This window comes from Pteropus medius, unplaced genomic scaffold (genome assembly GCF_902729225.1).
Source record: "Pteropus medius unplaced genomic scaffold, Ma_sr-lr_union100, whole genome shotgun sequence".
NCBI lineage: Eukaryota > Metazoa > Chordata > Mammalia > Chiroptera > Pteropodidae > Pteropus > Pteropus medius.
In genome coordinates, this window is record NW_024349802.1 from 17,331,165 (window position 1) to 17,354,708 (window position 23,544).

The 23,544-nt window shown below is 47.2% G+C and overlaps 1 protein-coding gene and 1 long non-coding RNA gene across 3 annotated transcripts in view; one reads left to right on the forward strand and one right to left on the reverse strand.

Moving 5' to 3' along the window:
• Positions 1 to 23,544, forward strand: part of AFAP1L1 (actin filament associated protein 1 like 1) — a 59,512-nt gene that overhangs the window by 19,260 nt on the left and 16,708 nt on the right. The window contains exons 2-13 of the mRNA XM_039836499.1: positions 5,273 to 5,401; positions 6,487 to 6,570; positions 7,309 to 7,406; positions 8,290 to 8,398; positions 11,816 to 11,914; positions 12,589 to 12,800; positions 14,516 to 14,695; positions 16,641 to 16,733; positions 19,541 to 19,634; positions 19,853 to 20,011; positions 21,154 to 21,365; positions 22,913 to 23,058. Of these exons, the coding sequence (XP_039692433.1) occupies positions 5,273 to 5,401; positions 6,487 to 6,570; positions 7,309 to 7,406; positions 8,290 to 8,398; positions 11,816 to 11,914; positions 12,589 to 12,800; positions 14,516 to 14,695; positions 16,641 to 16,733; positions 19,541 to 19,634; positions 19,853 to 20,011; positions 21,154 to 21,365; positions 22,913 to 23,058 (1,615 nt within the window). The remainder of the gene's footprint in view (positions 1 to 5,272; positions 5,402 to 6,486; positions 6,571 to 7,308; positions 7,407 to 8,289; positions 8,399 to 11,815; positions 11,915 to 12,588; positions 12,801 to 14,515; positions 14,696 to 16,640; positions 16,734 to 19,540; positions 19,635 to 19,852; positions 20,012 to 21,153; positions 21,366 to 22,912; positions 23,059 to 23,544) is intronic.
• Positions 1 to 23,544, reverse strand: part of LOC120581529 (uncharacterized) — a 58,015-nt gene that overhangs the window by 16,632 nt on the left and 17,839 nt on the right. The gene's annotated exons all lie outside the window — the stretch shown is intronic.

The following is a 23,544-nucleotide window of genomic DNA, read 5'->3' on the forward strand; positions in this document are numbered from 1 at the left end:
TTTTGCATCTCAGAGAACAATTATCGCCCATCTTGGGTTTCTGTGCTTCTCTGTCCAACATAGTGAAAGATTGAAGACTTATAAACAATGATTAAACCATTTCTTCCTGTGTTTTTTCCTCACTGGAATTCACTGTACCTCCCTGAGGTTCGACTAAACCAAACAAGATCAATGAAATTTATTCGTGGCTCTAAATAAACTTAAGACATAAAAGACAGTCCTGTCCTGATGTCCCAGGCTGTCCTTAGAAAGCAGAAATGAACTGGACCAGGACTGAAGATGGGAGGGAGCAGGTTAGGAATTAGTAAAGATCTTTCCTGACTGGAGAAGGCAGGGACAGGATTTCTGAGTTGCATTACTGCCCCTCCAACTAGAAGATGTTGTTTCCCCACCTGACATGAAGGGAGTCCTTAGAATGCGAGCACCCCGAGGGAAGATCCACTACCTCCTACTGCCATAAGCACCCCAAGCTCAATGTCAGGCCCGAAACTGTAAACAGTGCATACGATGGAGCTTGCAGAATCCTATGAGTGCTCTTACCCCCTCCCTTGTGCCTACGACTGCCCTGAAACTGGAGGGTGGTCACATATGAAAGAACAAGGTACCTGTCAAGTACACTGAGCACCATACGTATCGCTTCATTTCATCTTCGTAACGACCATATGAAGTAACTACTGTTATTAACCACACAGTCGGCAGATAAAGAAGAACTGGAAGCTTAGCAAAGTTAAGACATTTCCCCCGGGGCTCGCAGCTGGAACATGGCAGAGCTGGGAGAGAGGCCCATTGCACAGCCTGGGCTCTTCTATGACTCCTCTAAGCACCAAGCTTTCTGTGATTTCAACACTAGATACTTTTATTTTCAATTGGTTGTGTGACCATAGCTAAGTCAAACCGCCTCCTTTATCCTCACTTTCTGCATCTTTAAATAGAGAGTTAGAACCGTGCTCATTGAATAAATGCTTGTTAGGCTTCTACTGTGATTGGGATACAGTCCCTGTCCTCGTGGAGCTTGTTACAACAACTACAGCAAATCTATTGCTAAATATGAATCTGGTCACTACTCTGGAGTCTGCATAGTTCTGGAGAGTACCAGGAAAAGCAGCAACAACAATAACACAGCCCTCACTGAGTGAGTGCAGTTCGCAAGCATGACCTGACCTAGTCCTATTATTTTCACTTTACAGATAAGAAAACTAGGGCTCAGAGTTCTCTAACATGCCATCTTTGCACAGTTCAAGAATGGCAGCATAGGAATTCCGATTTGCACAGGTCTGACCCCAAAGCCTAATCACTGTGCTCTTCCAAGCAAGACTCCAAGCTCCAGCTAGTTACAACCTTTTGTAGGACTCTTATTCCCCGCTTGACTCTTGGTCATTTCAGAAGGGGATGTCTAATGATAACTTTTTAAGGAATGAGGGAGGTCTTTCTGCGTTCCTTATGTTCACAGACATGCCCTGTAGTATGTGTTTTCCAGTGCAGCATTTTTCACAGATCAAACTTTGGACTGCCTGCATCACAATCACCTGGAGTACTTATTAAAATATAGATTCCTGGGTCCCAGTACAGGGTCTGCTGAATCAGACTCTCCGGATAAGAGATCTAGGAATCTGTGTTTCCAATAAACCTCCTGGGAAAGTCTTATTCTTGCTAAAATTTGAGGCTGCTGTCCTAGGAGTATATATGAGCCATGGCAGAACTGTTTGTCATATGCATTGTATGCATATGATTTCTCTCCAAATTAAATTCTCTGATGGTTTAAATTCCTGTGGTTTGAATTCTCTGGAGGTAAAGACAAAGCTGCCATCAAAGGCACTTCTGTATTCACTGTACCTGAAAGCTAGCTTTTAGTGGGGAGTTCTGTATTGTCCTTGAAGAACCCAGTGCTGGATGACAGCTTTCCTATATCCATGATGTATATGGTTCTCCCTGGAATGAGGCCCCGCTATTAAGTTAGGTATACGCTTTGAGTCACTTGTTTTTCTTCTGTGAGATCCTCACAGTTAAAGCTCTGAAGTTCAAAGAGGCCAGTGGGCAGAGGCCCACTCAGCAGGAATTTCAGTCCTACAATTTCAGTCTAGTGAGGGAACCCTCCCCCCAAGGTCAGGAACCCCACTGAAGTCCCAGCCCAAAGCTCTCAGCGGGAGGGCTTTGAGGGACTGCCCACCTGCTCCCCTCCCCAGCCTGGCCTCTGCTGCTCTAAGCCAAAGTCTTCTGATAGAGAATTCAGGAGCAGGGGATAAAGCTTTGCAGTCAGAAAGACCTGGGCTCCAGACCCAACCTTACTGCTTATTGGCTGGGTGACCTCACCTATCTGAGCCTCTGTTTCCTCCCTTGTGGGGCACAGATAGCAATACAATGTACCTCTTGTGGTTTATGAGGACTGAATGAGATGATGCATGATAACTGCCCAGCACACGGTAACTGCTCTGTTCTAGGGAAGGGTTCTTGCCTGTTTGCTGCCTACAAACTGAGCTTCCCCCCATGGCTCGCACTCCCTGGCCAACTGCACTTTGAAAACGTTGTGTGACTCTCCCTCAGCTGCCTGCCAGGTCCTTCCAGGCTGCAGAGACCACCACACGCGCTGGGCAGCTCCTCGCACCACCCAGATTCTCCACTCAGTTCCCTCATCCTCCTTTGCACTGCTTGGACTTTGGTGATCACATCGCAGTTAAACAAAAAAACATTTAGAAGTCAAAGTCCCATGTTAGAAACCCCACCAAGGGCAAGGAAAAAAACAGGTGTCACAAAGCTTGGTTACTGTCGCTCATCCCTTTAAATGCAAAGAACTCACTCAGAACCTAATTATTCTTACTTTCAAAACTATTATAACAAACCTTAAATTAGAAGCAGAAGAGTTTTAGAAGCAGGAATGCTACCACACATAGGCACTTACTGATAGCAGCAAGAAGAAATCTCTGGAACCTCACACCAAAGAGAAATAGAAGACAAAAAAGGAAGGGAGGGGAGGGGGAGAAAGAAGGAGGGATGGAGGGTACGATGGGCTAAAATGATTTTAAACGATTTCTCACTTCAAAGAGGGACCCACCCCATCCAGAAGCTTCCATCATATGGCGTTGCAAGGGCTCAGGCCCTGGAGGCAGCAAGTTCACTTGGGCTCTAGGTGCGTGGTGCCCCCTGCAGTTGTGGAACTCAGTAGCTCTAAGAATCACACAAAGTTAGAATCAACCTGGCCTCACCCCTTTCAAGCTGTGCAACCATCCCATAGCTTCCCTCTCTTCTAGGACATAGGTATCCCAATAGGACCTACTCACAGATGTGCTGTGAGAATTAGATGAGACGTTGCAGAAAAGTCCCTCAGTGCTCTAAGTGAAGTAGAGAGAGCTTACGAGGTGATAGCTGTCAGTGTCAGCCTTGAGCTCGTTTCCAACAAATTTGAGGTAATGACAGAATGCCACAGAGAGATTGCAACATCACATTTTTCCAATAAGTATCGCCATCTATACTTAAGATTTCCATTTTTTAAAAGTCCTTGCGTGGTCATCTGATTGTTCCCTCTCATCAAACCCATATAAAGCATCCACACTAAGAAGTCCCGTGACTAGATGCTAAAGAAGCTGAGATTAGCAATACAGTCTACATTTTAGAGAGCCTCACAGCCTGCTGAGGGAGACAGACACAGAGATCCTCACAGCACAGATCAGTGCGGTAGACACTATAATGACAGTATAAATAGCTGACTTGGGGTGAGCATTTACTATTTACAGGGCAAGGCACTTTTTGTGCATGGCATAATTCATCTTCACAATAACCCTAACTGGCAGGTGCTATTATTACTGTCCTTTACAGAGGAGGAAAGAAAGTCACAAACTTAATAACTTGCCAAAGGTCCCACAGCTAATGAATGATGGAGACCGAGCTTGAACCTAGGTGGTCTGGCTCCCGAGCCAGTTTTCTTATGCACCATGTTATAGCCCCTCTTACCCATCCAGACCCTACAGCTATAGTCAGAGTCTCACCGTTCCCTCAGGAGGGCCCAGGGTGGGGAGAAGTACATGGAGGTGACAGTCTAGAGACTAGATCTGAAGTCCTGGCTCTTCTGCTTGCCCCTTTGTGACTTCAAGCAAGTTACTTATCTTCTCTGAGATTTGGTTTCTTCATCTAAAAAGCAGGGATGATCACGGGACCTATCTCAAAACCTGTTGGTAGGACTATAAAATACTACCAGGCAATATGGTGCTATGGTTAAAGGAACAGTATGAGGGAACCAGATCCAATCAAGGCTCTGCTGGCTGTGTGACTCTGGAGAAGTTATTTAACTGCTCTGAGCCTTAGTTTCATCCTCCATATAATGGAGATAATAAGTCTTAATATTTAAATAAGACTATAAGTATGAAAGGGCTGAGCACAGCTCACAGTAATTGTTCAGCACAAGTTAGCTTTTATTATTATGCACAAGTGGTTGGCGAGTTACAAAAAAATGCTACTGCTATAATGAGCCTGATCTTCAGCTCTAAGGCAAACCAAGTCTCTGTCACTCTGATGGACAGGGAGATACTCGTGACATCATGGTCTTGGCATGCTCCAGTCTTTAAAAGATTCCACGCTCTAGATTTTGCCACTCCAAGTGGTCACAACCAACGACAGCGGCTGGGAGCGTGTCAGAAATGCAGACTCTCAGTCCCACCCCAGACCTCCTGAGTCAGAATCTACATTTCGACAAGATCCCCAGCTAATTCCTCTATATACTCAAGTTTGAAAAACACTGGTATAGTGTGGAAAGTGTGGTGATGATAGTTTGGGGCCTGGGGTGGGAAGGGTTAATGTTTAGTTTGGCTCCTGCCAAGGCACCGGAAACAGAAGGTTCCAGAGATTGAAGTATATGAACTGATGGGACAGGAAGGCTCCCTTCCTGCCTGTGTCCTGGATGGCCAGGGGCTCTAGCCTGGGACCTGCACTGAACCTGAAGCTGCAGTGAGGAAGGACCCCTGGGCCTGCAAAGCAGAGGGCATACTGGGACAAAGAGAAGCCTAAGTGCCACTGCTCCAGCTACCTGGGCTCAGTTGCCAGAGTAAACCTGGGCCAAGGCCATGCGAGGTCTCAGGCAGAGTGGGAAGGCCTAGAGGGACGTCACAGTTAACTGAGCAGGGCTCTCCTAAGGGAGGCTGGGCAACCAGCACTGGGACAGCTGTATGAGGGCCTTTGAGGTCTCCCTGTATACCCAGCCCTGCCCTCTGGCCCCTGCTTCCCTGGCTCTGGTGGGTGAGGCCAGGATCCCAGACACAGAGTCATGACCATGCTTCCTCCTCAGTGCTAGAGCAGCTGCTCCCCGAGCTCACAGGGCTGCTCAGCCTCCTGGATCACGAGTACCTCAGCGACACCACCCTGGAGAAGAAGATGGCTGTGGCCTCCCTCCTGCAGAGCCTGCAGCCCCTCCCAGGTCAGCCATCAGCACTCTGCCTGGACCTCTTCAAGAACCTTCAGTAATTCCTCAGGGCCTGCTGGCAGGAGGAAGGCTAAGCCTCATAGCATGGCATTCGATACTTTGCATGGCCTGGCCATTGTCCTCATCTCCCTCAGCCCTTCTCCACCGCAACCCTGGCTGTGTTCTTCGTACACACACAATGCACATGCCACACATACTCACATACACACCACATGCCACACTCATGCACACAACACATTCTCACATGCAACTCACATGCATAGCACATTCATAACAAATATGTACTACAGAAGACACTTACCACCCACACACAGCATGCTCTCACCAACAGCATGTACTCACACACACAGCACACAACACACATCCTCACATGCAGTCTGACATACACCAGATAGACACAGCATATACACATCACACTCTGCTATACACACACTCACACACACTCATCTCTGTGAGTTGTACACCGACCCACATCATTACTCATGCTCCGCCCTCTGCTTCCCACAGCTTCTCTGCCTCACTGTCTGCCCCACAATAAGACCTCATCTGCTCCAGCCTTTTCTCTTTACCCCAGTCAGCCCACGAGATGATATGTGGGAATCAAGAGCTCAGTGAACTCTAATGAGCTGTGTCCATGGCCTGCACTGTGGGAGGAGACTGAGTGATGTAGTGGGAAGTCACTACTGAGTGACTCTCGAGCCTCACTTCCCAGTGATAAAACAGGTCAATGCCATCGGCTGCCATCACAGGACTGTGGGAGGATGAAAGGAGCAATAAGTTTGCCAGCTGTGCTTTCTGGAGGCCCTGTCCCCTGGCCATCTCCAGAGCAGCCCCTGTATTCTGTTTTCTATACAGAACTCCTTCTCCATTTGGAGAAGGAGATCCTCGGAAACAATGTAAACATGAAAACAAAGTTTGAAAATTAGAGAAATCATTTCGGTTGTGCACATGCTTTGCGAGCTGAGTGCTGTGTGAGACAGAAGTCTGAGTGGGGCAGGGGAGACCTGGCCCCTCCTCACAGTCAGCAGCCGCAGGCCCCTCCGTCCTCACTGCTGGCATGTTCTCTTCCTTCCTCACAGCAAAAGATGTCTCCTACCTGTATGTGAACACAGCTGACCTCCACTCCGGGCCCAGCTTCGTGGAGTCCCTCTTTGAAGAATTTGGTAAAGTGATCCTCTCCCAACCTCTGTCTGTGGAAGGGTCCTCACTGGGCAGGGAAATACCTACACCTGGACCCGACGCCAACACTACAACACTGAGTCACGTTAGGCATGTCCCTGGGCCTCTCTGGGCCCTGCCAGGTCTGAAAGTCTAGTCAAAACCTGTATGGTTATGGAAAATCATCCCCAAGATTTGAGGAATGGGAGGGTGAAAGCACAGGCCAATGAAGGTATGGCACATAGGGCTCTGTCTCTCCTGCTACTTGCATCCATTGGTAGTGGCCGCCTGGGACCCTGGCTTGAGCAGTCCAGCAGCTCAGCAGAAAATGAGGCTGTGATGGACTAGCAGTGGCACCCTGGGCGTGGGAGCAGCTGAGCTGGGCTACGTGCAGGGTGTGTGCAATGCCTGCTCTCTCTCGAGGGAAGACAGCACTATTCAGCACAGGGAGAAAGCTATGGGTCAGGTGAGAGAGTGTTAGGGACTACCAGACTTAGGGAATATACCATGCTTTCACAACATAACCCTTGAAAATTTCCAAAGCACTGTACCAAAAATCCTCTCGATAACCCCAGGAGATAGACAAGGCCAATTTACAGATGAGAGTCTCAGAGAGATGAAGCCACTTGCTCAGGATTATTAATGGAGGAGGCAGTAGAGGCCTTCTGACCCCAAATCCAGCCCTCTTCCTGCTCTGCCATGCTCATCCTCAGCTTCTCTGCCCAATGGCTTATGCTCCTTAGACTGTGACCTGGGTGACCTTCGGGACATGCCAGAAGATGATGGGGAGCCCAGCAAAGGAGCCAGCCCTGAGCCAGCCAAGAGCCCATCTTTGAAACATGTGAGTCACAGCCTAGGTTCTCAGAACCTCAGGCCCTCAGTCCCTCTGGAGGGGTCAAGGGAAGCTCTCTCCCGAACACTGAGGACACACCTGGCTATACAGGACCCTGTTCTCTCTTCCATGTGGTAGTTAAGGACAAAAACAATGCCATGAGAACATTTTAATGACTCGTGCTCATTGTGCCCATGCTGAGCAGGGATAAGGTTGTGATCTGACTTGTCCCTTCAGGCCCAGAGGACCTCCCCACCCAAACTTCTGATTGCAGTAATACAGGTGGAGTGATGGGGAAAGACCTGGACCAGAAGCTCGGTGGCCTCTGCCCTCCTCCCTGCTGCTGAATGGCCTTAGGCAAATCACTTCCGCTCTCTGAGCCTGAGTTTTTCACCTACAGAATGAAGGTTTAGATGATATCTAGGGTGCCCAGCCTTGGGGTCATGGAATTAGGGCAAGTTTCCCCAGAGCCTAAACTCTTGGCCTTGCTAAGTAACATGTCTCACATTTACTTGTCCTGCTGTTCTTCACAAGTATGTAGACATAGTTGCAAAGTGTTGCACAACTCACGGTAACTTTTGATAATTCTGTATGTGCTCACTCAAGTATAACTATTTCTATGTGGCAGTCTACAAAACTTTTAGACATCTCAGAGGAGCCTTGATGCTTAACTAATTTGGATAAGAAACACAGGACCAACCAAATAAACTTAAGGTTTCCCAGCTCTACCCTCTGCAAGTCTGTTAGATGTTATGGCTTCACATTCAGAGACTGCATCCTGCCTTCTGGGAACTCCTGCCTCCCTTTCCCCAGCCCCCTTCCTATCACTCTGCTGCTCCCCTCTGTTCTCCTGGCCTTCCTGGTCTCACACACCTCCTTCGTTCCCCTCCAGGCAGCCGACCTGCCTCCACCGCTCCCCAACAGGCCTCCACCCGAGGACTACTATGAGGAGGCCCTTCCCCTGGGGCCTGGCAAGTCCCCCGAGTACATCAGCTCCCACAGTAAGTTCTAGACCCCTGGGAGTCAAGGGTAAGTGGTTGCAGGCTCCTCTCCTGAAGTTCCAAGCTTGGCACCCACCCAGCCATGCCCACCTCCTGAGGAGCTGCCCGAGCACCTGGACTCTTGAGTGACAGCCTAGGTGGGCCAATGTGTGTGGCCCCAGGGCTCAGGGGCTTGGGTTCTAGTCCCAGTTCTGCATGGCCTTGTATAATCCCCTTTCCCGCTCTGGGCCTCTGTTCCCCTTCCCTTAAAATAGGAAAGAGGGGCTAGATACACACATGTAAATGTGCTAGGCTGGAAGCACACAGAGGACCAATACAACACAGTCCCTAGCACTGAAGTCGGTACTAACCTAAATGCTCCCTCTTCAGTGTTGTAACAGATGGCTGTTCTTTGAGGATCAGTTAAGTCACTGGCTTGGGTGTAGGGACTTAACTTTCCATACAAGGAATTATATGATGGTTTTTGGGTGACCTACAAGTTGACCTTGTGGAAGATAACGTTTGTGTGCTACTATCCTGTTATTCAGCAGCACAGTGGAATATTGTCCAACCACAAAAAAAAAATAAAGAAAATAGGTCTGTCTGTGCTGATCATTAATGAATTCTAAGAGATATTCACTGAAAGTAATCAAATACAGAGTATTACATATAACATGACTCCACTTGTTTTTTAATGGGATACACACACATGCATTCATCTGAACAATTTTTCTAGGATATGCAAGAAACCATGGGAAATGAATGGAAATCTGGGTGAAGGGAACACATTCCCATTCATACGTTTTTGTGCTGATCGTGCTTTCCACCATGGGCATATATATTTTTTATTGTAGTAAAATATATTTAACATAAAATTGACCATTTCAACCATTTAAAAATGTCCAATCACTGGCATTGAGTAGCCTCACAGTGTCGTGCAGCCATCACAACTATCTAGTTCCCAAACATTTTCATCACTCCCGAAGGAAGCTCCATACCCATTAAGCAGTCACTCCCTATTACCCTCTTCCCTAAGCTCCTTCCAATCACCAATCTGCTTTCTATCTCTATGGATTTGCCTTTTCTGGATATTTCTTATAGTAGAATTGTACAATATGTGGCCTTTTACACTTGATCTTAGCCAAAAGGCTGAGAAGCAATATGTGGCCTTTTGATTCTAGCTTGTTTCACTCAGCATGTTGCCAAGGTTCATCCACGACAGTGCACGTATCAGCACTTTTTTCCTTTTCATGGCAAAATAGTCCATTGTATGAATATACCACACTTTGTTTATCCATTCATCAGTTGATGGACATTTGGGTAGTTTCCACTTTTGGGACATTGTGGTATATTATTTTTATGATTACTAAACAAGTTAAAACAAAGTGAAATGGGGGTTGGACCAGGTGGTCAGTGGCTATCTTCAACCTTGACAGTCTTGGGATCAAATGTCACTGAAAGCAGTTGTTTGTATGGAGAACAGGTGGCTTTATTTCATCCACTTAAGAACAGGGGAGGAAGGAGAGGATGAAGTGCTGCTGGGCCCTGAATCCCAGGTCAAGACCCTCAGCTAGATGAGGCACCTCCACCTCCCCAGGGAGCTCAGTCCCCTCTCATCTGGGGCAGAGAAGCTGCCTCTGGGATCAGAGGGGATCCGGGGGCAGGAGGGAAGGGAGGGCCTCAGGAAGGGCCAGGGACCTTGTCCAGGGAGAAAGCGCCAAGCTGATCATGGAGTATCCTTCCTCTTACACACAGCGTCCAGCCCTGCCAGGTGTCCGAGCACTTTGCCCTGGTGCCCCCTTCTTTTTCCCTATTATACCTCCCCCCACCACCACCCCTGGCCCTGACTCCCCCAGCCCACCTCACAAGGCATATCACCAGCATCTGAGGCCTCAATGCGCCTGCTGGGAAAGGCCAGCTCCGAGCCTCAGCCGGGAGATAGAACTGGATGTCCCAGTTGCTGAGAACTTTCCTCCGGAAACAGATGGACGGCAGGGGCTGGGAGCCCAGAGCAGTGCTCTGAAGAACGGTGTGGTGTGAGAGTGAGCTGGACTGGGAGAAGGAAGGCTTCCTGGAGGAGGGGGTGTGCCAGCTGGACTGGGAGAAGGAAGGCTTCCTGGAGGAGGGGGTGTGCCTCTATCTCCTAAGCTGGCAACTTCAGTTCTCATCTAGGCTCTATCACTAGCAAATTGTGTCTGGCCTCAGTTTCCTCATCTGTAAAATGAGGCTGATACTTATATCCCTGCGTTATGGAAATCAAAGGAGACAATAATGATATTTGGCATTTTTCTGGAACATTCCATGTGTCATGCACTGTGCTGAGAGTTTATATGCATTATATAACTAATCCATAGTGGCAACTGTTCGTATCACTTTAAGGTAAAGAATTTGAAATGCAGAGAAACTGGTTTTCTTTCCAAGGTCGCTCAGTAAATGGTTGAGATAGATTTAAATTCAAATATGATCAATCCTAAAGGACATGCCCTTAACCCACTGAACTTCAGAGTGTGCTCCAGAGCCCATCTCATCAAAATAACCTTAGATATTTTTTTAAAAAAAATCTGATTCCTTGGAGTTCAATATATTTTCTATTTTTACATATGTTTTTTAATGTCCTATTAAATAATTGAGGGTTTTTTTTAATGCATATTCCTCAGCCTAACCCACACCAGTGAATTAGAACATCTGGGGATACAATCCAGGTATCTGTATTTTAAAAAGATACCTGGTAATTCTGATACAGAATAAAATCTGAGATACCCCTCAATCCCTGTACTGTGCTGTCCCTGAATGGGGATGTGTTGTGAAAAATTCAGCATAGGCAGCTGCTGTATTCACTTTTGTATGTATTATTATCATCTCCTTTAGTCCATTTCCTCCTTTGTAGTTGCAGGGGCTGAGGAGAACCATTTGACGAGAGAGAGAGATGTATTAGGAAGTGAGCAGATGGGTTGACGTGGCAGAAAATGAGGCAGAGGCAGAGCAGGGATAGGGTCTGAGCCCAGGTGCTGGGATACCACTCTGTACAGTACAGGGATCGAGCTGTAACCAAGACACACATGTACACACACCAATGCTCTGGGGTCACTGAGGAGAGGCGCACCACTCTGCCTGGGAAGGTCAAAGGAAAGATCTTTGAGCTGGGTCTTGAAGGGTAAGTAGGAGTTCTCTGGGAGAAAATAAGAGGGTAAAGGGAGTAGCATGAACAAGGCCTGGAGTTGTTACAGGGCCCACCAGGGCAGTTCCTGGTGACAGGAGCACAGAGGGAGCTAGAACAGACGAGATGCAGAGGAGACCCTGCACCCTGACCAGGATGTTGCAGGGAATGCCGCTCTCTCTGCCCTGAGCAAAGGCACGGCATCGAGGGTCTTCCTCAGCCCTGGCCCCAGAATCTACCTGCACTTCTCCGAAGTCTGGCTCTTTCTGCCAAACCCACAGATGGCTGCAGCCCAGCCCACTCTATCATGGACGGCTACTACGAGGATGCAGACAGCAGCTACCCCTCAACCAGGATGAACGGGGAGCTGAAGAACTCCTGTAAGTACCGGGTGGGCCTTCAGTCAGGTTCTGTTCTCGAGGAACAGGCCTTGACCTGACCCTTGGCGTGCATGTGCCTACCACCCCCTTAACTCCTAGTATCACCGTGGTGGCCCCAAAGCCCTTGTTCTCAGTGACCCTGGGGTTCAGTAGAAAAATCACTGGCATAGGAGTCAGGAGTTCCCACTGGGACCCTTGCCCTGATCCTGGATGACTGAGTTTAGCTGAGTCGTTCATTCTCTTTGAGCCTCATTTCTTTATATATAAAATGGAGATTTGCTGGACTACTACGAGAATGACCTGGGACAACAGATGTGAAGATGATGGGGTAGTGACAATTGCTGATGTTTACTGAGCACTCAGCGAATGCCAGACACTTGGCTAAACACTCTGCATTCACTGATCCTCACGACGGCCTGATTAGGTAGATACTATTATTCTTTATGACCATTTTACTGATGAGGAAACTGAAGCTCTGAGAAGTGAAGTCACCAAGGCCTCAAAGCTAGTGGTAAATCTGTAAAATTCAGCATCCACGTGGGTTTAGTCATTACTGTGACCACACCTCACACCCACCCCTTCATGGTCCCGGGGACCCAGAGCAGGGATCCCTGCAGAGGGGCTACCTCCCGGGTGATGGCACAGAGGCAGGTCCTTTCCCATGGCACCTGCAGACAATGACTCGGATGCAATGAGCAGCTCCTATGAGTCCTACGACGAAGAGGAGGAAGAAGGGAAGGGGCTGCAGCCCACACACCAGTGGCCCTCAGAGGAGGCCTCTATGCACCTGGTGAGGGACTGCAGGATATGTGCCTTCCTGCTGCGGAAAAAGCGCTTTGGGCAGTGGGCCAAGCAGCTGACCGTCATCAAGGAGGACCAGCTCCTGGTGAGTGGGCGTGGACAAGTTCCTCTCGGCCTCACATGGACTTGTGCGTGTATGTGTATCCCTCTGTGTGTGTGTGTGTGTGTGTGTGTGTGTGTGTGTACAGGCGTGTCTGCCTCGGTTCCTCTAGGCTTACTTTGTGCACAGAGGCTCAAAGCCTCTTCAAAGCCTGCTGCTTTGAAGACCAGTGCTCTTCCACTGTAGCAGAATTTAGAAAAAAAGGAAACTCGAAGACCTGATATACTTTACCAAGGTTTTGTTTTGCCAGAGGCAAATTTTTTATCACTTTAAACAATGTTTATTGTTTTTCATTATGCAAGTAGACATGTTTATTTATAAAACTAGAGAAAAACAAAATGAAAAATGATTTTTAAAATCACTACCTATAATCCCACTGACCAAGAGCTAAACACTGTTAAGTTTTATTAGATATTTCCACCCTCATTTCTATAAATCTCTTTTCCAAAACTGAGCCCATGCAACACTTGTTTTCTTAAATTTTTTTAATTTATCATCTCTCATCACTATTATTTCATAAAAGAAAATGGACCTTTAATAACGAAGTAGGAAGATGGACATAATTTCAGAAAAAAATAATAGCTCTCTACCCCAAAATCTGTTGACAAGCCTTGTCTAACATATATTCATTTGAAACATGACCTCTTCTCACCCTAGGGCAGTGAAAAGATAATCCCAGGCCAGAATCAGTCCAGGGTCATGCCTACTCTTTCCGCTCCTTAGGCCCTCTATTTTTTTCTTGACTTATTGCACTAGCTAGGACCTCCAACACAATGTAAATAGAAGTGGTGAGAGCAAGCATCCTTGTCTCAGTCCAGATCTCAAAGGAAACGTTTCAGTAATTCACTATCGAGGCTGACATTTGCTGTGAGTTGTTTGTGCTCCTTATTATCACATGAAGGAAGTTCCTTTCTACTATTTTGTTAAGAGTTTACACTATAAATAGGTATAGAATTTTATCAAATACTTTTTGTTTCTATCTGAGATATGTGGTTTGTCTTTTTCTGTATGATGAGTGATATGATTGCTTTTTGAATGCTAACCACTCTTATGTTCCTAGAATAAACCCTTCTTGGTCTTAATGCAGTATGCTTTTTCAAATTCTATTTGCTAATGTTTTGTTTAAGGCTTTTACAAGGGTTATGAGAGAGATCAGCCTACAAATTTCCTTTATTGTGATGTCATTGTCAGTTTCTGGTATCAAGGTAATGTTGGCCTCATAATAAGAACTGGGAAGTGAGAATCATTATTGATAAACTATCAACTTCCCAAGCTCAACCCTCTATCTCTGCTAAACTTCTCTCTCACATTCCTGCCATGTAGCCTGTTAGTAGCAGGGAGCTGACTTCCTTCCAAGCCAGCCTGTTTCTTCTCTTTAGAGAAGTTCTTTAGAATAGAATGGTTTTCCTAGTATTGTACTAAAATCTACCTCTTCCTAATAAGTAGTTGTGCCCCCTGGGGCCCCTTGGTAGCTCTGAGATCTGAAGATTGCCCAAAGATACTCCCTCCCAGGCTTCTCTTCTCTGGGATGAACAACCACAGCCCCTGTCTTCATGCAGTGCCCACAGCTGGGCTGGGTGGCAGAGGACTCTGTGGTGTAGGTTTAGCCCCCCTTCCCCCTCCCCAAGTCTTTGTGTGAGGGTATGTCTCTCTTCCACCCTCCACTCCTGGAAGCCCTGACCTCTTCTCTCCCTCTCCAGTGTTATAAAAGCTCCAAGGACCGGCAGCCACATCTAAGGCTGGCGCTGGATGTCTGCAACGTTATCTACATGCCTAAGGACAGCAGGCACAAGAGGCACGAGCTACGCTTCTCCCAGGGGGCTACTGAGGTCTTGGTGCTAGCACTGCAGAGCCGGGAGCAGGCCGAGGAGTGGCTGAAGGTATGGGGGACCTGTGCCCTCCTCCTGCCTGCCCTCCCTTCCTTCCTCTTTCCAAGACCCAGCCTTTAGTGGGATGGACTCCTGTCCTTGGGATAGACTTTGCTCAGGGGAGGGGAGTTAACCCCAGCATATAGCTAGGGCTTATGTGTGGAAATGGGCCTCAGACATCTCCAGGAGATAGAACTCTGGCTGGAGGCCTGTGTTTCTTCTCCTTATTTGAATCCCCTTCCTAACATCCCTACTGTGGGCTTGTCTTGCCTGCACTTGTACACCCCCTGGAATGGGGAACTTCATATCTAAGAAGGAAGCTGACTTTATCATTAGATAAGCTAATCCTTTTTTTTTTCTTTTAAATAATAAAACATCCCTTGTCTTAGGTGAAATGTACATTCTTGTAACATCTGGTCCAGCTTCTGCATCTCACAGCTACACAGAACACTTAGAGCTACCATGTATTGAGCACTTACTTTGTGCCATGTATTCTACTAAGAGCTTTACATATATACCTCATTTACTCTTTGCAATGGGTATTACTGTTCCCATTTTACAGATAAGGAAACTGAGGCACAGAGAAATTACATGACTTGCCAAAGATCACACAATCGAGTGGTTGGGGCCAGGATTAGAAGCTGACAAGGAAATCTACTCCAAAGGCCATACGCAGGGTGGCATAGTGATGACGAGGGAGGACTTTGGTGACATACAGACTTGAGTTCAAATCTCAGGCCTAAGTGGCTCTGTGATCTTCTGCAAACGACTTCATCTCTCTGTGCCTATTTCCTCCTCTATAAAATGGTTCTTGTAGGGATTCTAGAGAGCTCTTGACTTTGTGCCTGCCAAGCAATAAGTACTTAGTAACTGTCAATGATTATTGCTATGATGGTGAAGCCCCCATCCCCAGTCCCTTCGAGCAGGCCCTTCATCCCGGCACCCACCCTGCCTCCATTTCACTGACACCCTTCTCCCTCCAGCTTTGATGTTCCTGCTGGAACAAAGAAACCAACCTCCACTCCCTCCCCATCCTCCCTTCCTTCCTGTGATAACCAGCTCTCCCACTGGAATGTTTAGTGTTTCTCATTACTGCCTTTGTCTTAGGAAGGGAAGGAAGGGAGAAAACTTGCCTGCTGGGGGAGCCTTTGCCCTCAAGGGAACCAGTGGGTCAGAGAAAGGAGCCTTAGACCCCAAGTTAAAAGGCCTGTCTTGACATCCTGTCCCAGGGGGCCATTAACCCAGAGGTTAAGTGCAGGCAACCACAGCTCAGCCTCTTGGAGCCTTATCATCCTAATCTGTAACCTGGGGACCACAATTGCCCCTGCCCCACAAGGCTCTGTAGGAATACAATCAAATACTCCATGTTAAGCCACCTAGAAGGTGAACCACAAATGGTGGCTGTTATTTCATATGGGCTTATGCCATGTGACTTTTGATGGGTAAGTTAATGCCCTAGGGTCTCGGTTTCTACAGCTTTGAAAGGGAGGAGATAATCCTGGCTGCCCCACAGGGCTGTGAAGGTCCAACAGTCACAGAAGTGAGTCCCTCACCCTGTGCAAGGCATCCCGCTTCACAGGGCCCTTTACACCCATCATCTCACTGGCCCTCAGACAACCCAATGAAGTTATAACCCATGTTGCAGATGGGGAAATTGAGGCCCATAGCAAGGAAGTGGCTTTCCTCAAGGCCACACAACTAATTAGCAATGGAGCCAGGTCTAGAAGCCAAGCCTCTTGGTTCCTAGCCCCATATCTTTTCAATTCAAGGGACAGATATGGGAGAAAGCCTTCTTAAACCCTGACATGCCCCACACATGAGGCAGGAGGCCATGTCAACCTTCTGTCTAGTGGTCCCAACCCCTTTGCTCAATAACCCTAATCACACAGGCCCCATTCTTCCTTTTGCCTCCACAGCATCCCTCCCCCCTGCTCACAGATGTACATCCTTTCTACAGGTCATCCGAGAGGTGAGCAAGCCCATCACAGGAGCCGAGGGGGTGGACATGCCCAGATCCCCAGTCCTCCTGTGCAAAACGGATCTGGACAAGGTACATCTATCTCCATGAGGTTTCCTCTGGGACTGGCAGTGGGGACTCAGCATAGGCTTTGCCCTGGGGAGACTCTCAACCTGGTGATGATTCAAGCATTATTATACAACTATGGTGTCATACAACTCTGAGTGGTGGTGTACAACTATGAGTGCCCAGCACAGAGCTGACATAACAGTAGGCACTCAATAAATGTCTACTGAGTGACTAAATGCCCATGTCCATGACGTAATACAAGCCAAAAGAGGAAGTGATTAATCCTGCTAGGACAGGAGTGCTCACATTTGAATGGAGCCATGGAAAGTAAACTGGAATCTGTCAATCAGAAGAGTGTGCCCCATTGTGACATGAGTGAAGCACTCATTTAGTAGTTGCTCAGGCCTTTGGTAAATACAGGCTAGTGTCTATGCCTTGCGAGGTAAGAAAGAGACTCAGCCCCAAATCCTATGGGGAGGTTTAAGACTCACATGCATGGGTTTTACATGCATAATAAAAGCTAGTAGTTATGGAATATGACTGTGAGGCCGGCATTATTCTAAATGCTTTGCATGTATTACCTAATTTAATTTCTACGACAATTCTGATGAATTACATTTTCAGATGAGGAAGCCGAGACACAGAGATTTACCTAAAGTCACATAGTTAATAAGAAAAATAACTAGGATTTATACCAGGCAGCCTGGCTCTTGATGACTTTGCCACTCCACCTCTCAAGGGGGCGGGGGCAGGGTGAACTCCACTTGGTAAGCAGTTAGTGACCATCAGCAGCATGCCAGGCACTGTTCTAGGCACTGCGGTGCAATCCTAACAGAAACAGAAACAGCCACTACCCTCCAGAGGAAGTCAGATATGAACAGAATCATCACACAGGTTTAGAAATGCCAGGCTGTGTAGGTACTAGGAGGGTGACCTGGGAGTGCATGCCAGGGGGTCTGCTCTTGGCTCAGGGCTCAGGGCTCAGGGATGGCTTCTCTGAGGGAGTACATTTCCAATAGGTTGAAAAATTAGTGAGAAAGGGGAAGCAAAAGGCATTCCAAGCAGAGGGAACAGGCCCTGGAGCAGAGGAAGCCCGGAATGGAAAGAGGCCAGTGTAGCTGTGCTTGGAGAGGAGGAGGGGCTTGTCGGCCCTAGCTGAGTGGTCTTGGAAAGCTGCAGTGAAGGGGACAGGAGCTCATGCTAGCTGGAGGGGCAAGGAGGGTTAGGGAAGATGGCCCCTATGTTGAGCCTTAAAGAATGCACAAGATTTCACTCGGGCAGAGGTGGGCCAAGGTACAGAGGCTGCAAGGGAAGGGAGCAGCAGAAGCAAAGGTCAGCAGGCAGTCACTAGGAGAGGAAGGGTGAGGCACTCTTGCACCCAAGATGTTGGAGAAGTTCAACCCTATCCTCACTTAGCCTTTGCTGTTAGTGGGGCCTGAAAGAAAGGTTGATGGTGTAAGTGAATGAGTGTGTGTGTGTGTGTGTGTGTGTGTGTGTGTGTGTGTGTACACCTACAGGTGCATGTTTGGTGCAGTTCAAAGGGTGTGTAGAGAGAAAAAAGAGGCAAGCTTGTAGAGATGAGCTTTCCTGTGGTGAGAATACAGGGGAGGGTAGCTAAAACATTTAGGGTGGTATTTTTGGAGGGGAGTGGGTGTGGGGATGTAGTACTAGTGAGTCTGTCTCTCCATGGAATTGTGTAACTGAAGTGCCGCCATCATCATAAACTCAATTCCAAAGTACTGACAGTGTTTCTTTGTATTTCTTCCCCTCTTGATGAAAAACTTAACATGTGTTGCAGAACATCTAGAACCATAGTGAGTTTCATCATTTATAGGAGTGATTCTTATACTTTTGCCAGTCTATCCCATATCTGACTGACAGTTTCCAGTTTTCTAGCCTTTGGAAATTAAGGAGAGCACACAGTCTCTCCTATCTTCCCTGCCCCTAGTACTGTGTTTATAGGGAAGCATCCCTGAGCCTGGTCTGGGAGGCCCTTGGCAAGCAAAGTTTAGGAGATGCAGAGCTCTGTAATTCCACCTTTTTCAGTGGATGAGTATCATTTTATCCTGTCCTGAGGCTGGCTGGCACAGTTTTGCTTCTCAAAGTGAGATGGCAGCACACCATGTAGGTGTTAGAAATGATACTCCATTGACCTCCCAATTTCACTTGGGCTCATTGGTACCTCACAGCAGCCCACTGGAAAGAGTGTAATTCAGGTGAGAAAACCAGGCCTTGGGGAGATAAAAGGATTTTGCTACACTTCCACAACTAATAAGTGGTACTAGAGATGTGACTACCCTGAGCCACCTCCCATGGTACCCAATTAAGTGACAGGCACTTAATTGACCTGTCATGACTATTTTGGAAATGCTGATTCATCTTTTCTCCATCCTCACCGTCATATTGGTTTATCTTGTTACTGAGTCTCATCTTGCCAGGATGACACTTGATTAAGTAGCTCTTTCGCTTCCAGTCTTGCTCCCTTGTCTGTCCGCCATGATGCCACTGGGGGCAACTTCCTAAACCGAATGCATTATATTAGTTTCCCTCTTAAATATCTTCCCAGCTCCCTGTCACATGCCGAATACAGTCCAAACTCCTAGGACATTTAACTCAGTGTATTATAATTAATTGCCTCACTCTCCAAATCAACTGTATCTTGAAGATATAACCATCTTGAGTCATCGTTGTCCCTCTCATACCTGGTATATGAAAGCTGCTGACAACTATTTGTTAGCTAATCCTCATGTGCAAAGGTCAGGGGGAGAGTGAACTGACAAAGGGACTTCCGAGTGTGTCCTCTCATGTGCAGCTCTCTGTGTTCCCCTCAGAGACTGTCCCAAGAGAAGCAGACCTCAGATTCCGACAGCCTGGGCATGGGTGACAACTGTTCCACCCTTGGCCGCCGGGAGACCTTCGAACATGGTAGGAGCCTCAGGGGGCTCAGGCAAAGGATGCCAGAGCTGGGAGGGGCCGTGCCACAGGCACACAGTGCAGAGTAAATCCTAAGTGAAGTGATGACTATCCACACCTGGAGCTGTGGGCAAGGCCCTGTGTGCAGGTTGAAAGGGCCACTGGGAAGGCTAGGAATGGGTGGATCTAGAACTTGGGGCTCCCTCACCTCTCCTGACCCATCTCTGCAGCAACAGGCAAAGGGAAGAAGAGCAGCCTGGCAGAGTTGAAGGGTTCAATGAGCAGGGCTGCAGGACGCAAGATCACCCGCATCATCAGCTTCTCCAAGAGGAAGGCACTGGCAGATGACCCGCAGACGTCCTCCACTGAAGCAGAGGTTCCATGCTGTGGTGGGTACCAGACATGCAAAGGAGAAGAGCTCAGACCCTGCTGATGGCCCCTGGGGCCAAGCCAGGAGAGCCTCCAGGCCTCATCCACCTTACCCCCCGGGCAGAGGAGAGAATCCTCTCACTAGGTAGCTAACCCCCAACCCATCAATAATCCATGCCCTTCCATCACTTCTCTCCCATGAGGCCGATGCTCAGCAGAAGGAAAAGCCAACTGACTCCCACATTTCTGTGCTCCCTGTGACCTTAACTCCAATCACTGCCTGTCTTGGGCTTCAGTTTCCTCCACTATGATGAGAGAAGAGTATCTTATTTCCCAGCATATAACATGCCAGGTGTGTAAGTTACCACCCAGTCTTATGAGAAAATCTCTTGGATAAAAATATTTAAGTACTTTCATTATAAATGCATTCAATGTAAGTTAAAGTAGTTTTCAAGGGAAAACATATTATCTCTTTAATTTAAATGCAGTGTTTCTTTTCCTATACTGTAATTCAACAGAAAATGATATATTTTAGATATGCAGTAATATGCTAACCCCGAAGAACATTATAAAAGCACATGGCTATCCAGAAATATTCTGTAAGCAGTGAATCAGACCATGTTATGGTAAAAAAATAAATTTTTTAATCTAAAATGTTAAGAGAGAATTCTAAACCCAGCAGTCATCAGACTGTACTTCATTCATTTTATAACTCTTTTATCTTCGTTAGATTTTTTTGTTCCCAAATGCTACCACCAGGTGTCAGCATCATCCATTATTTTCTGTCTTTCGGCAATAGTTTTGCTATTTTAGAGGGGAAAAAAGGCATGAAAGGGAGTTGTATCATTTATTCATTCTATATAGTAGTTCCTGCCCTTTTCATCAAGCTTGGTATGGTCCAAAGGCTGTGTTGCGACACAGAAATGTGATTATCAGTCCCCATTTCACTGACAGGAAACAAACTCAGAAGAAGATGCCTGAGATCACAGGCCAGAAGAGAGTTGATCTGGGACCCAACTTTCTTTCTAGCTGGAGAACAAGGGCTATCCAGGTGTTCTGTCCCTGGGGTACAGACCCATGCACCCCAACGTGCATCCCCCACCTTGAGTTTCCTCAGGGCCGGGCTGTCGAGAGGTCACTCTGCTGGTCTACCCCCTCCCAGGCTACCTGAATGTGCTGGTGAACCACAGCTGGAAGGAACGCTGGTGCCGCCTGAAGTGCAACACTCTGTATTTCCACAAGGACCGCACGGACCTTCAGGCCCACGTGAATGCCATCGCCCTCCGAGGCTGTGAGGTGGCCCCAGGCTTTGGACCCAGACACCCATTTGCCTTCAGGATCCTGCACAACCGGCAGGAGGTGGCCATCTTGGAAGTAAGAGGGGAGAATCCTTGATGGTGGGAGCTCAGGGGAGCTCTGGCCTAGATGTTGGCTTTTGTCTTGGGGCCTTGCTACTGACAACATAGGGACTGAGAAAGAAGGGAAAGTAAGCCAGCTGCTGCCAAGTGATTGAGTAGAGTTGCCAGTTAAAATATAAATCATCCAGTTAAATGTGAATTTCGGATAAATAACAAATAGTGTCTTTAATACAAGTATATCCCATGCAACATTTCGGACATACCCATGCTAAAAAATTTTTCATTTTTTATCTGAAATTCAATTCTAACAGAGCATTCTGCTTTTTATTTACTAAATCTGGCAACCCTAGAACCAAGGCTTGTTTTTTCCTCCCTTACTTTAAAATTCTAAGGCTGAAAGGTATCCGGTCTGATCTAACCCAGACCTGATTCCAAAATCCTCTCTAAAACCTTCCCACCAGTGACTGTCCACCTCAGATAAACTACTGCCCTTGAAGGTAGCCTGCCCCTCCCACTGAGCAACTCGAATTTTTAGAAAGATTTTCTCTATTTTGAATAGAAATCTTTAAACTCCATTAAGGCAATAAGCCTGTTCTGCATTCTTTTGTTTTTCCAGAACCTAGCGTGATGTCTGGCACAGGATAAGGGCTCAATTAACATTTGTTGAACAAATGGCTGAAATGAATATGTGATTTCACTTCACCCATTCATTGTGGGCCCTACCCAGTGGCACTAGCCCTTCTCTCTGAGGCCATGCAGGATACTCTGAATCTCTCATCTACATGTCAATCCCTTGGCTATTTAGATTTTAAAATGTTAACAATGGAGAGAAACGTAAATAACTAGCCCCTCACATTACAGATAAGGAAACTGAGGACAGAACAGCCAAGTGCTTTGTTCAAGGCTCTGTAGAGGGTCAGTCACCTCTTGATCTTACCCTAAAACTAAAACGCAGCCTCTTGGTCTTGTTTTCTTTGTCCAATACCCACTGCCTCTCTCAGTTCTTACATTTTAAGAAATACTAGCTCAGTAACTCACTTTTATTTTTGATAGTTTGAGATGTGTCTACTATTTCTCTTAAATTAGACATAGAGCTGTCCAGCAAAAAGTATACTTCTTTTATTCAAGTTTAGCCTTTGCAGGCTGTCAATTTTATAATTATGCTCTTTAAATGAGAACTAACATAAACGTGTTTAGTTGACCAGCAACTTCTTAGAGATTTTCCTATAAATAATACTATAAGTAATTGGCAATTATAACAGAAACAATGTGAGAAACGGCCACCTCTAATAAAAAGTAAAATATTTTAAAGAATTCAGGGAACTCCCAAATGTTGTTTTCACATCTAATGGTCAAAAAATTTCTGAGGATAGTGAGCAGAGACCTGAACAGAGGGAAAGTGGGAGCCACTCGGATTTCTGGATGTGTGTCTTGTTCTCTTGGATCTCTAAGTGTTGGGTGCATAGCAGGTACTATATAAATCTGGGTTTGGCTGAAGTAAGCAGGTAGCCAGAGGCCCTGAGAGTGCCAAAGTGAACTCGGCATGTACCTCCCCTCTCTCAGGCAAGCTGCTCAGAGGACATGGGCCGCTGGCTTGGGCTGCTGCTGGTGGAGATGGGCTCCAAAGTCACTCCCGAAGCACTGCACTATGACTACGTGGACGTGGAGACCTTAACCAGCATCGTCAGTGCAGGGCGCAACTCCTTCCTGTAAGAGTCGGCACCTCACAGCCCACAGCTGCCCAGGGCTTATTTTGTCTTGGCTCTCTCTCAGAGGCTCTGAGTCCAGCCTTGGGCAATGGGAGGGAAGGGAGGAAGGGCTGAGGAGGACTTTGCTGCCTTGGGAAGTCAGAATGGGTACCTTCCTTTTCCAGCAGTCAGGAGTGAGCTGGCTAAAGGAGATAACCCAGATCAGGGTCAGGGGAAGCTGTGGAGGGAATGAGGAAAAGTGAAGAAGCCCTTTTGCATAGTCGCCTGGGTTCTGCAGTCCTGCCACCAAACCTTAGGCTCTCACACCCTTGAGCATCTGAGCAGGCACAGGGCTGATATGTGGAATTTAGCACTGGAAGAGTTGGGTTCAAGTCACAGCTCTGTCACCACCACCAGCTTGGGCTGCTTGCTTGCCAGCTTGGATCCTCTGTTTTCTCACTTATAGAACAGAGGTGATGAATTACCTTTTTCCTGGGTTGTTGTGAG